Source organism: Limulus polyphemus, unplaced genomic scaffold (genome assembly GCF_000517525.1).
Source record: "Limulus polyphemus unplaced genomic scaffold, Limulus_polyphemus-2.1.2 Scaffold8641, whole genome shotgun sequence".
Lineage (NCBI taxonomy): Eukaryota > Metazoa > Arthropoda > Merostomata > Xiphosura > Limulidae > Limulus > Limulus polyphemus.
Genome location: NW_013674251.1, coordinates 13,589 through 27,289, shown reverse-complemented (window position 1 = coordinate 27,289; position 13,701 = coordinate 13,589). Strand labels below are relative to the sequence as shown.

General features: G+C 31.3%; 1 protein-coding gene across 1 annotated transcript in view; it reads left to right on the top strand.

Annotated features, from left to right (window-relative positions):
- Nucleotides 1-988: 988 nt before the first annotated feature.
- LOC106475478 (probable ATP-dependent RNA helicase DDX31) overlaps nt 989-13,701 on the top strand; it is a 26,072-nt gene continuing 13,359 nt past the window's right edge. Inside the window, exons 1-5 of the mRNA XM_013936159.2 lie at nt 989-1,157; nt 5,630-5,843; nt 7,650-7,725; nt 10,736-10,850; nt 11,609-11,718. Of these exons, the coding sequence (XP_013791613.2) occupies nt 10,772-10,850; nt 11,609-11,718 (189 nt within the window). The 5' untranslated portion in view covers nt 989-1,157; nt 5,630-5,843; nt 7,650-7,725; nt 10,736-10,771. The remainder of the gene's footprint in view (nt 1,158-5,629; nt 5,844-7,649; nt 7,726-10,735; nt 10,851-11,608; nt 11,719-13,701) is intronic.

Here is a 13,701-nt window from a genome sequence, read left to right as displayed (position 1 = left end):
CCTAAGCCATCATGCTACTGCTAAACAAACCAATGACACAAATCAGCAGTTAGTGAAGTGTTATATCGCCAATATATTTTTTGCACAAAGTTACATAATGGTCCGTATATGCTGTGCCTGCCGAGGGTATCAAAACTTAATAAGACCTTAGACTTGCTGCTGAGTCTCCGGGGAGAGGGGAATATTTTTTTTAACTAACGCTTGTCTTCGTAAAGACCCGATAAAAGTAAAAATTTGAAAAATTGAGTTTTTTTTTAACATCATGGGTCTATGCGTTTTGATGCATGGTTTTGTATTATTTGATTACAGTATTCAACATTAAGCATATAACTTTGTCAATATATTATTTTCATTAAAACATATTCAATAAAATTAATCTGTTAAATTAAAATAATTCAGCTGACACATGAATTTAAATTGTTGCTATTGTTTTTTCTTAGTGCAAAGCTACACAGTTGGCTGTCTGTACTCTAATAATGGCTGGAGACAGCTTGAATGGGTAATGAAGAAAAACTTTAATATAAGTTTAACATAACAGCAAATGTACAACGTTTCGACAAGGTTTTGTCATCATCAGGTACTCTGTCCACTGCTGGAGAACAAATCCTGGATTTTTAGCATAGTATATCCGTAAACTTATCGAAGACCTATGAGTTTAAGTGCCAAACCTGTAAACATATATTTTTTTATTCTGAACGTAAAGGATCCAATAGGTTTATTTTTCGAATTTTTAGAAGCATAAAACAATAAGTCGTAAATATATTTCATTAATATAAAACATGATACTCAATTAGAACTGCTAAAACAGTCTAATGGGTTTATTTTATTTAATTTTTAGAAGTATTCAAACATTATTCGTAAATATATTTATTCTACATAAAGCTTGATATTAAAATAAGATGATTATTTCCTATATATATAGAAAATAACAAATCATTCAGCAAAATAGGCTTGTTTGCGAAAATGATTTTATATTGTTTTCTTTTAGATGGCACTGGGATCAAATATCTGGATCATGGTGTAGCACGCTGAGAAACTTAAAAATCGTTCACAGACCATATTATATTATATTAGGACTTAGTTGTAGTTAGATGGACGAAATTAATTTAAGTTCGCCGCTGTTACTAAACTTGACTAAACAAAGGAGTGATTTCCAGGTGAGGGTTTATTTTACCCAGACTGTTAAACACAGTAATACTAATACTAAATTCTATAGCCTAGGCTAGAGTAAACATACTAATGGTAATAACTATACTGTTAGTATTACTATAGTATATAGTATTTATAAAGTTGTAGTACTAGTAATCAATATACTAACGCTTGCAATGACAGTGTTACCACAACTAGGCACTACGACAAGAATATTAAACTTCAAAATTTTCTAGAAGTTCAACTCACAACAACTTGATCTTTGAAAAAGCCTATTTTCACACTGCAACAAGTAGTTGTGATATTCACTCACTGCCACAATTTCTGTCAAACGTGAGAGAATGTATATTATCATTACTGCAATTTGTGCAAAACAGTTCCTCAACATTCTTACACTTACAAGTTACAGTTTAGCAGAAAAACTTTTTAAAGAACAGGCTACAAATTCTGCTCTGGTCAGCAGTTCTAAATTAGGGTAGCAATTGAACCTTGTGGTCTTTAGACTTTAAACCTGGTCATTTAGGCCATGTTCGCTTAATGAACTGTTCAGATTAAAAGTACTAAATACCAGCAAGTCTGACATGAATTCCGATAACATGTATATTGTGAAAATTACTTGTAATCGTACTGGAAAATATATTTACTTATTATATTTGAGCAAAATCAAGATCTTGTATGCCGTAGTGAATCACTTAAATTTTAATTAATTATTCGAAAAAGATAACTTCATTCATCAAATCTAGTTAAAACTAGTACTAGTAAAAGTCCTAAAGACTCAGAAACTCATTGCTGCCAAAACTGTGATTGAATGATAATTGATTTTTAAAAGGAGTACAGTGTAAAAGATATGTTAAAAAATAAATAGTTGTGATATTTGAGAGTGCATGCCATATATTCATGCACAGATTAAAAATGACAGAGTAATCAAAATTATCAAATGGTACATTTAATGATTTACAATAAAACTAAGACCTGAAATAAAATTTGTGTTCATTGACTCTCACACTTACAAAATACAATGAATACCTGTATTAACAATAACATTGGGCAAAAACTTTGGGATTATAAATGAGGGTTCACACTTGTATTCATAGCCTAGGGAACAAAATCTATCAGTTCTCTTTCCAGTGTTATATAACATGAAATATACTTATTAGCTTTTTACTGATAATACGAGACTAATTTTTGTATTTTCAATTTGTTTTGGAGTTTTTGAAGTACTCTTTGTTTGATATGATACAGGTACAATAAGATAGGATTGAGTTACTTTTTTAAATCCCCAACTGTTTCATGAATATGTAATTTAAAACCTGTAACAAGCTGAAAATACATGTAATACCTCTCAGTGGTATCAGTACAAATTTTCAGTAGACTACTGAACTAAAACTAATTCTTCATTATAAACAATTTTCATTACCTTTATGTGATAAATCTAGAAAAGATTCTTATCTCATTGTATTATAAATTACATATGATTCAGTGGAATAAATCCTAGAAAAACCAAGGTCTCTCACCCACCAAATTATGTGATTTTGGGTATTGCTGGTTCTATTATTTTCAATAACAATAATAAACATTAATTAAACTTGCCATAAGAAATTAGTATTAGGCCTATAAATGATTATAGTTTTTTAACACTGCATTTTTTATCTAGTCCCTTAGGGATGTTCAAGAATTGGTTGTAGCTTAAAATGGTAGTTGATACGCATAAAATAATGTACATAATTGCATTTCTATGCATTTCTAATCCAAATGAAAGTAATCTGGCTGAACGTGTTATGAATCCTAATAGCCAGGCCATTCCTTTTGTATCGAACATTAGGGTAGCGTGAAAATAATGACAATGTATATACATAGGGTTACCAGATTTCCGGAGAAGAAAGCTGGGACATCTTTTTTTCTTTTTTTTCATATGGAGTGACACTGTAAAGGCTATGAAACAGTTTGAATTACAATAACATTCTTATTACATTTACTGAATAATCTGAAGTTTATTGCATCAGATTTCAAAACTATAGACAAATAAAATTTCTTAAAAGCTTATCTAATTAAAAAAAAATTATAATAATAAAAACACACCTAAGTTGTCTTGAAAGAAAAATACTGCTTACTTGTTTTTTTCCAGCTTGACAGGTCTTGAAATCTCAATTCCTGCAGCTGCCTAATGACAGATTAGGGTAAGAAAATGTAGCATAGTGGGAGAGAACAGTGTACCATGTGATCTTCTTTGTCAAGTAATTCTCCAAGTAAACTTTAAAGGAACAATGCCTAATGACAAACTGTACATATTACATTCATGTTGAAGTACATAGAAACTTGGCCAAGTTAATACTTTTACCATTTTTGTTAGGAACAAAAATTATAAGTCTAAAACTGGAATGACCCTTTTTTTACTGGGACATCTAGTAACCCTATATATACATATACATATTTTTGTGATATGCTCTTTTGTAATAAATGTTGTAAAATATTTCAAATAAACAAAGAAATTTAAGTTTTTAATAACTTATATATATCAATTTGTTAATATTGGGTAGATTATCATGAAAATAAATAATTACTTAATCAGCCTTTTAATATACTAGTAATACTTCATAGTAAGTATATAAAACTAATTAATAATTAGGCTTAGGTGATTGTGTAGGCATGATAAGTGCATGTTTGCATAGATAATTAGAGAAACAAGTGAACATTAAGAAAATGTGAAATGAAAAGTTACAGAAGGCAATTTGGCTGAGAAGGGGGAGGGCTTACTTCAATAAAAATTAACAAAGCAGGTGGTCTTAATTATAAAGGAGTTTTAAATGTGCCATTTTCAAATGTGATTCTATACCTCTATCATTATCTGAAGTAAAAAGTCCTAGTTTATAACAAGAAATTGATCTAATTTCTCCACTTTCAACTTGTTTTACCCCTCTGCATAACTTGTTTCTTTGATACATATCTTCATGTACTGTAATTATGGCTTCCTATAATCATATATCTACGTCTTTTTGATCTTTACCTTGTTAGCTTTAATTATACCTGAATAATTATATTTTACCATAACACTTGTTCACCTTTCGAACCTTTGGCCAACTGTCATACACGTTCCTTTTGCAGAAGGCTTGTTTGTTACTCATAGCCTGTGTGCATCATTGACTTAAGTTACATACTAGTAATCCTCATTTAACCCTATTCTTTCAGGGCTCATTGTAAATTGATCTTGATTAATGTTTTTCCCCCCTAAAAAAACTTAATTTGCAAATTAGATCCAAAGTGGATTCACTCTTATTTCTTTTCTTCTTGAACATGGCTATTCCGATGCAGGCCAGATCATCTCTTGTTTCATATTCAGGTAATGTATTTATATTGCTTGAACAGAGATATTTTGTCTTTTTCTGGAAAAAATTCACAAATGTCTATTTATTCCATATTATAATCTTTGTCATCTCTTAAATATCAGTTCCTTCCCTCACATTGATGGCTTAGGCTGCTTATTTTCTATGTTGACTCGCATCTGGTCTGTACTTGTACTAAGTTGACTCGCATCTGGTCTGTACTTGTACTAAGTTGACTAGCATCTGGTCTGTACTTCTTTAGTTATTGTATATCCCTGCCTGGAGAAACATTAGCTTCTAATGGATATTTTTAACTTTGGTTATCTACATTAATTTTTAATGTGCTCAAACAACTTTCTTTGCCAGCCTAGCCTGAGGGTAGAGGTTGTAAGCTATGTCTGTGTTTAAATTTTCAGTTTTTTACACTATTGTTGGGTTGGTTGCTCAGTTGAAGAGACAGGAGTTGGTGGGTCTTCTGGACACTCTTTAGTGTTGGATTCATTTTCACTGACTGGGTTATCTGCTTACACACTGTTTATTCCAAATCACCTGGTCAGGATGGCTGTGATTACTTTTGGTACATATTGAGAGTGCCTTTTTACATTTGACTTACAGATCATTAGGAGTATTGTCATGGGACCAGTAATGAGTCTGACTACACTCCCAACTTACCAGTTTAACTCATGCTGAGGCCAGTAAGGTGTGCATAATTTTCTATGGCATCTGTGTCTTTAATTAAATTACAGGTGACGTCTACATAGATCAGCTTACTCAGATATTCTTTTTTTCCAGGAGTTACAGGGGCTTCTCCTTGTTCGTCTCTATTGCGAGGATTATAGCTCAGGTTATGTATGTGTGTAGAGGTATACTACTGTCTTTGAAAGTAACATTTTAGAATTAAAATGAAGTTCTTAGAAATACCTCTACTATAATGGATGCTGTCCTCCTCTGAATTGTGTGATAAGTGACTAAGATATGCTCTTAATTTTCAATAAGAAAACCTTATGTGGTATGTATTATGTAGAAGTGTTGGAACAAATTGAATGTGGAGAAGTTAGGTCTGTTACCTGGTGCAAACTGGGAGGCATTAGCTCAGGTTGTAGTGGAGGTAAGTATCTTTAAGTTTACTTTTAATCTTCAAATATTAATTTGTTTTGAAGGTTGGAAGACCATCTAATAAGGAACAAGAACAATGTGTTGAAGATCAAGATCAGGTTAAAGTAAAAAAAAGAAAGATTTCACAAAGGATGAAAACTATACAAAGGAGCTGAAAAGAACTGAAGACAACAAAACCTCCAATGATGAAACTACACGTACACTCCCTTTCATATCATCTCTTTTTAAACATAATCCTGAAATTCCAGTTGTAGAACTGTAAGTTCCATTGTGTGTTAACATAAAATGTTTTTTCAGCTGAGCTATCAGCCAAATGCTTTAGCTTAATGTGTATCAAAGTGGAAAGAGTTTGTGAACAACAAAGATCTATGCCATTTTTCACTAATCTGAGTATGACGTATTAGTACCATGGGTTATTTATCTTAAACTTGTGCAAGAAACAAAAGTTTTAAATTTTAAGAAAACAATTAAAATGATTGTCTATAGTAAATATCTGACAGAAAAATATAGTGCAAAATTTGAGTTTAATTTTTGCTTTTTACTTTATTGGAAACTCCAGGAGTCATTAATGATATTAACTGAAATATTATCCCTTGGTGGCTAAAGATTTATAACACTAAAAATCAGGTTTCAATGTCCACTGTGAGTACAGCAAAGAGCGTATTGTGTCATTTGTTCTTAACAACAAACAAATTGAAATATGAATCTAAGATTTAAATGGACAGCAACTGTCTGTTGTAGAAACCTACAAATGTAGAAGACAACGTTTCAAAAAAGTCTTCAATTGTTGTCCATTTGAAACTTAGATTCATTATGAATACTCTGCCTAAACAACCTATCAAAGATTAAATTGAAATATTATAGAATTTCTGTTCACATTTATTTATGTGTGTGAAACATACATTATTATGGATCTAATAATCAGCAGAGACATAGTTCTACGAAAAATTGGTACATGATTAATTTAGAATCATGGACTTCATCAAGAATTTTAGGGTCAATTATGGCCAACGTATGTCTAGAATATCTAGATTGAGTTTAATTTAAAAGTTATGATTTAGATATTTTAAATATTCCATGGTTCTGCTAGTTTTCAAAATGAATACATGTCTGATGAAAAAGTAAGCTTATTTAGAAATAACCTTTAATATCATAAATACAGGAAATATGACCAGTTTATAGACTTAGTGATAAAATAGTAAAATATTTAAAATCAAAACCATATGAATTATTTCAGTTTGTTCATCAGAAACTATAATTAAACACACAAATTGTCCAAACTGTTGAATTTAACTTTAAATTTCTTTATGTGAAACATGTTTTAAAGAAATTTTGAATGGATGTCAAGCATCATAAAAGCCCGGCATGGCCGGGTGGTTAGGGCGCTCGATTCGCAATCTGAGGGTCGCGGGTTCGAATCCCCGTCACACAAAACATGCTCGCCCTTTTAGCCGTAGGGGCATTATAATGTGACGGTCAATCCCACTATTCGTTGGTAAAAGAGTAGCCCAAGAGTTGGCGGTGGGTGGTGATGACTAGCTGCCTTCCCTCTAGTCTTACACTGCTAAATTAGGGGATGGTTGGTGTCAGGAAGGGCATCCGGCCGTAAAAACCCTGCCAACACCAAAAATAGCGCCCCCGTATAGATACGGGAAAAAGCTACAGAAGAAGAAGAGTCAAGCATCATAAAATCAGTAGTATTGTTAATATAATCAAAATTGAACAAAAGCATTATCAATTATGTGTGAACACAGAATCGTCATTTGTTAGAACTAACTGTTACTTATCTAGTACAGAAGTGATGTACCAAATGAATTTTATGGTATTGAATAATGATTACTCTGACAAAGATGATCCCTTAATTCATAGTAAATGTTCATTATACATAACTTGTATTAAGACTGGTAGAAACTGAATTACATCCGTATTTACAGTCTAGTACAGTACAGATTTTGTTACATATCTGATTGTGTGTTGACTTTCTTAATACAAGATTGTGAAAGAGAATGAACAAATAATAATTTTACAGTTGTATGTGTACAAATATTTTTTTTTAATTTTTAGTGCTAGTGTTAAGCAGAAAGAAGAGCCATTGTTCTTAGACCAGGAATTTGCAGATCTAAAACTTCACCCCCACTTGGTAAATACCTATATCCATAATAATTGTTTTAGCTTATTTTCTAAAATTAACTGGAGTGAATTTATTGGGAGACAACATGAATGATTTGGCTAACAAGTTTATGCTTACCAGAGTCTAATCTAGGGCTTCAGTTTGGGCATAGTGACATCGTCATGAGAACCCGAAGAAGAATGATTTGGCTAACAAGTTTATACTTACCAGAGTCTAATCTAGGGCTTCAGTTTGGGCATAGTGACATCGTCATGAGAACCCGAAGAAGAATGATTTGGCTAACAAGTTTATACTTACCAGAGTCTAATCTAGGGCTTCAGTTTGGGCATAGTGACATCGTCATGAGAACCCGAAGAAGAATGATTTGGCTAACAAGTTTATACTTACCAGAGTCTAATCTAGTGCTTCAGTTTGGGCATAGTGACATCGTCATGAGAACCCGAAGAAGTTTGCATTTCCTTGCATTGAAGAAGAGGCTAAAAAGAGTACTCAGTGCTTTTATTTAGTAAGCTGCTTCACTGATATATTGGTTACAGATCTGATCACTTTATACAGATCATGGTCAATGGTCTTGAACGAGTAACATTAAATATAGCATTGATTTTATTTCTGTTCAAAGCATGCACCACTGCCTTCAGAAGCTATGTTGAAAAGAGTTGGTGTATTTGAAATTTTACACCTTGTGGAGGAAGTTTACATTCCTTTAACTGTGATGTTATGTAACAGTGTGCACACATTTTTATTCCCTGACAATAAAATGTTTGGTAAAGTGACGAGCATAAGAATAGATATTGGCATTATAGACGTCATGTTGTTAGAGAAGCTGATTTTTATAACACTTGGAGACTTTTGAAGCTAATAACCAAAAATAATGTATCAAAAAGTGTGTTTGAGAAAAAAATAAATTTTTTCTGTAAAATATAATGGCAGAAAATATTTATAAAGCATCTAATAAGTAAGAGCTAGAACTCAGTTACAAAGTTATTTTGAACTAAAACTATTGCTGTAATTGCACAGAATACATCAATATATTATTTTCAGAATTTCTCTTGTATTGAAAAACAACTTCAAAGTACCTTTTGATTGGTCACTTGGTAGGGCAATAATTACTGCTGTTTCTCCTCCTGCTCATCAAATTTTTATGTTTTTTGCCTTTTTGTTTTTTAGCTTTTTTGAGTGGTTCTTGATCAGCCTCTAGCCATTTCCAAAATTATTTTTCATATAAATTGTTCAAAAATCCTTTTAATTTTTCTATAAATGTTTTTTGAAAAAACAAAGCTTTTATAAAACAAAAAATTAATAATTAAAGTGTTCGTAAGAGATGGGCTTGAAACTATATTTGCTGGAATGTGACATAATTTGATTTTCACCTTGGCTACTTTGGTGGATCCTTTCTTTAAAGTAACATTTTTTAAAAGAGCATCAGAGACAAGTAGTGAGACAGTTGGATGGAGAAAGCATTGACTCTACCAGGTGGCACAGATGGCTGCTCTCCATTAGGACCATCACCTGTTAAACTTTTCTGGCAAGACGCACGACTCATTGCCACAGTAAAATATCTACGTACATCTATGACATTAATGATATTGGTTAAACAGGTCATGATAAGTTTTGTAACTGGTAAAATTATTTTATATTTATTACAAAACTTGTCATGACCTGTTTAACCAATATCACTTTATAAGTAATAAATATAAAATAATTTTACCAGTTACAAAACTTGTCATGACCTGTTTGACCAATATCACTTTATAAGTAACGTAATAAAATTATTTTATAATTATTACTTATAAAGTGATATTGGTCAAACAGGTCATGACAAGTTTTGTAACTGGTAAAATTATTTTATATTTGTTACTTATAATGTAGAACCTAATTCATTATTGAAGTGGAAACTGAACAAAGACACTTCCCTATACTTTCCAGCACATGTATTAGGTTTTATGTTGTACTATTCTTGACAAATAAAATGAAAATTTCAACTGTTCAACTACCAAATAAATTTTAACATCCAGCCAAACCAAACGTATTTCTAAATCCTGGTATGAACCTCCAGTGACAAGGTTTAATTCTTGGATCACCCATCTTGGCAGACTTCTCAGACCTACACTTCACTACAAAATTACCTTGGAGCTACAAAAGGGGATTTTAAATATACCTAGATGATGTTATTCCACTTTCTCGTGGATAAAGCTGTTGATTTTGTGGGTGAACCTTTAGATTGTAAGGTTTCATCCATCTTTATTTCCCTGTTAATGATATGCCAACATCAATTAAGTTTTATTTTCCTTTTTGTTTGTATTGGGGATCTCTTAATAATATCATTCACTTTCAGGTAAGAGCATTCATTGTTTTTGATTGGGTTGAGGGGTGGATTTGGAACCAATTACTATTTTTAATGTTCTGTTGTGATGAGTTTTCTTAGTTTTATGAAAATTGATAAATGCTTATTTCTCCAAAATGCTGTGTCAACTGGATTTACATTGTTTGTTAAAAATCTTGCTGTATGAATATTTCTCTTCAGGAAGACTTGTTAAACCCCCTCCGAGTGTCACATTATTGAGAACTTACCGTGACCAGATATACAGATGTTGAACATGTTGCTTGTGACATCACAGTTTGCATGTACAGCAACTTCACACTATACGAGAATATTTAAAGTGTTGCTAACAATTTTGTAGATAATAAAAGGACTATTACATTGTAACAACTCCAAACTTAAAAAATTTAATGATTGTTTGTATATTAAACAAAAAAGAACAAAATCATGTAATCAATTGCATTTAAAATCCAGTAACAAAACTACAAAAGATGCCCTCCCTCTCCACACAAAAAGAAATAAGTATCTAAAATACTAATGTTCTGTAATATATGTATTTTTCCTTTATTACATCTTGTCAGTTGGCTAAATATGAAATCTTTTTGTGTGTGTTTCAGATGTTTATAAACATTCTGCATAAACATAAGTACAAATAATTTTCCTCTCAAAGCTGGTGTATCTTGTCTATACCTTACATAGATTGCCTGTTTGCGGGATAGATTTGAAATTACAAAGATGACAGCTGTACAACAAAAGACTATTCCAGTGCTGCTTTCTGGAAGGAATGCCTTAGTGAAATCCTTGACAGGGTCTGGTAAGAGCCAGCATTAAAACAAAGTACTAGTGTTAAATACTATACAAATAAATGCATTGTGCTAATGAAAGTTAAAGATCACCTGACTATTTAAGAACATATTTAATTTTGAGCTTCTCAGTAATATGTTTTAATGCTTTCATTAAATTTAATGGTTACTAAAAGTCTTAATTAGCTCTTGTTTAATGTGTTACCAGTTTTATTGATGTCTGCTTCACCATAAGATTTTGCTTACTTTTTCACTCCAGTAAATTTTTTCTCACATGACACACTGATTTGATTGCCAGTATCTTGAAGCAGGATAAAATAAAACTCTGTCTGAATGTTTTAAGTTTTAAATTAGTTATTAAAGATAATAATGATGAAAACCAAAGCTTGGACAAAGTCATCTACTCAGAAACTTAGTAGGGCTGTACCAAAGTTGTTAGAGCCAAAGGGGGATGAATAAATAGGTATAAATAAATGAATATGCACACACATATATATATGTTTATATTATCACAGTCATTCATCAGAGGTACAAAATGAACAATATGATAGATTAAACATTGTTTATATTAGTTTATCTAATGTTTGATGTATCGTTCATCAGAAAACTTGTGTTTAAAGTTAAAAATACATATTTTAGAACATCATCCCTTGATTACCTAACTATAATTTCATGTTGTTGTGTGTTTTTTTTCAACGATGAATGAAGTTATTTTTAGTAAAAGTGTAATTTTGTTTTATTCCATGTCACATTTGAATTTGTCTTACAGGTAAAACTTTAGCTTATGCTATTCCAATCATTCAGAAATTGCAAGAAATTACTCCCCAATTAAAGAGGTCTGATGGAATACATGCTGTAGTGATTGCACCTACCAGAGAAGTGAGTGTTTCTTCATTCAAAATGGATTGAATTTTGGATGACATTAACTTTGGGTTCTGGCAAATATAGAAATCTATCGGTGCTTAGCTGAAATACATATTCTTTCCAAATGTTTGTGCAAAGATATTTGTGAAATTTTGGATATGAAAGTCATAATGCAAGACAAATGATGTGCGTGTGTGTCTTATGTAGCAGTTCTAAGGACTTTAATTTTGTAATCTCTGACTTATCTTGCAGCATGTCATTTTCTATAACAAGTTATTCTGTTGACCAGTTATATGGGAAGACAAGTAATTTTTCTAATTGAATCAACACACACATAAGTAGCACTGGTTGTCTTTCTTGAACGTGTAGCATGTCTCAAAATTCACCTTCCAACTTCACAACAGTGTGGATTACTTCACTGATTCACTTGCTTAATGTCATATGATGTCATGAAACAGACCATTTTTTTGTCAGGTCAATTATCTTTACTACCGTGGGGTTTTCTATAATATCTTTTCTGATGAAATCAAACAACATTCCTAAGCTTCCGAGTCCATACTGCAATACCCAATGTTATCAGAAGTTAAGCTGTTCTGATTTTTTCCCATGTGAAGGTTTTTCCCTTCGATTATGTGAAATCACAATTCCGAATCTTGTGATATTGGACATTTGTAACTCCTATCCTTTCAGACAGAACTACGAGAATACATCCATTCATTCTTTCTGTGGAAACCTTTTCCAGTATTTTGTTAGAACGAGATACAGTCATTTGATAATTGGCTTCCTAGTTTTCTGTCCTTTCAAGTATTTCATAACATTTTTTCATAGTATATGCACATATTTTTGTAAATAGACATCCAAAGTTGAGATTTGTCTCAAAGACTTACTAATGTCTAACTTGTGTTTGTATCACATTCTCACTTGTAAAGATGAAGTCAAGACACTTCAACACTGTGTGTAGTCACACTTTCTTATCTTAGCAACTTGTTAGATAATATTACAGAAGTCAGTGTCTTTTGTTAAGGGTAGTTTTTCTGCAGGGTTTAATGACAAGGCTATTTGTTTGGGTAAGACCGTCATGCAAAATTGGATCACTATTGAATAGGTCAATAAAATGATGCTAGTGAAAATTTTCCCTCTCAGGTTGTACTGACATACCTTTTGGGCTCATAAACTAAAAGATGCATTATTTCTATGCTGTTTTTCTACTGTGTATTATAAGTTAAATCTACATTATTTCTATAGTGTTTTTTTACTGTGTTATAGGTTAAATCTACATTATTTCTATAGTGTTTTTTTCCTGTGTGTTATAGGTTAAATCTACATTATTTCTATAGTGTTTTTTTCCTGTGTATTATAGGTTAAATCTACATTATTTCTATAGTGTTTTTCTACTGTGTATTATAAGTTAAATCTTCATTATTTCTATAGTGTTTTTCTACTGTGTATTATATGTTAAATTTACATTATTTCTATAGTGTTTTTCTACTGTGTATTATAGGTTAAATCTACATTATTTCTATAGTGTTTTTCTACTGTGTATTATAGGTTAAATCTACATTATTTCAATAGGGTTTTTTTTCCTGTGTATTATAGGTTAAATCTACATTATTTCTATAGTTTTTTTTTTCCTGTGTATTATAGGTTAAATCTACATTATTTCTGTAGTGTTTTTTTTCTGTGTATTATATGTTAAATCTACATTATTTCTATAGTGTTTTTTCCTGTGTGTTATAGGTTAAATCTACATTATTTCTATAGTGTTTTTCTACTGTGTTATAGGTTAAATCTACATTATTTCTATAGTGTTTTTTCCTGTGTGTTATAGGGTTAAAATCTACTTTATTTTTATAGTGTTTTTCTACTGTGTTTTATAGGGTGAAAATCTACATTATTTCTATAGTGTTTTTCTACTGTGTTATAGGTTAAATCTACATTATTTCTATAGTGTTTTTCTACTGTGTTATAGGTTAAATCTACATTATTTCTATAGTGTTT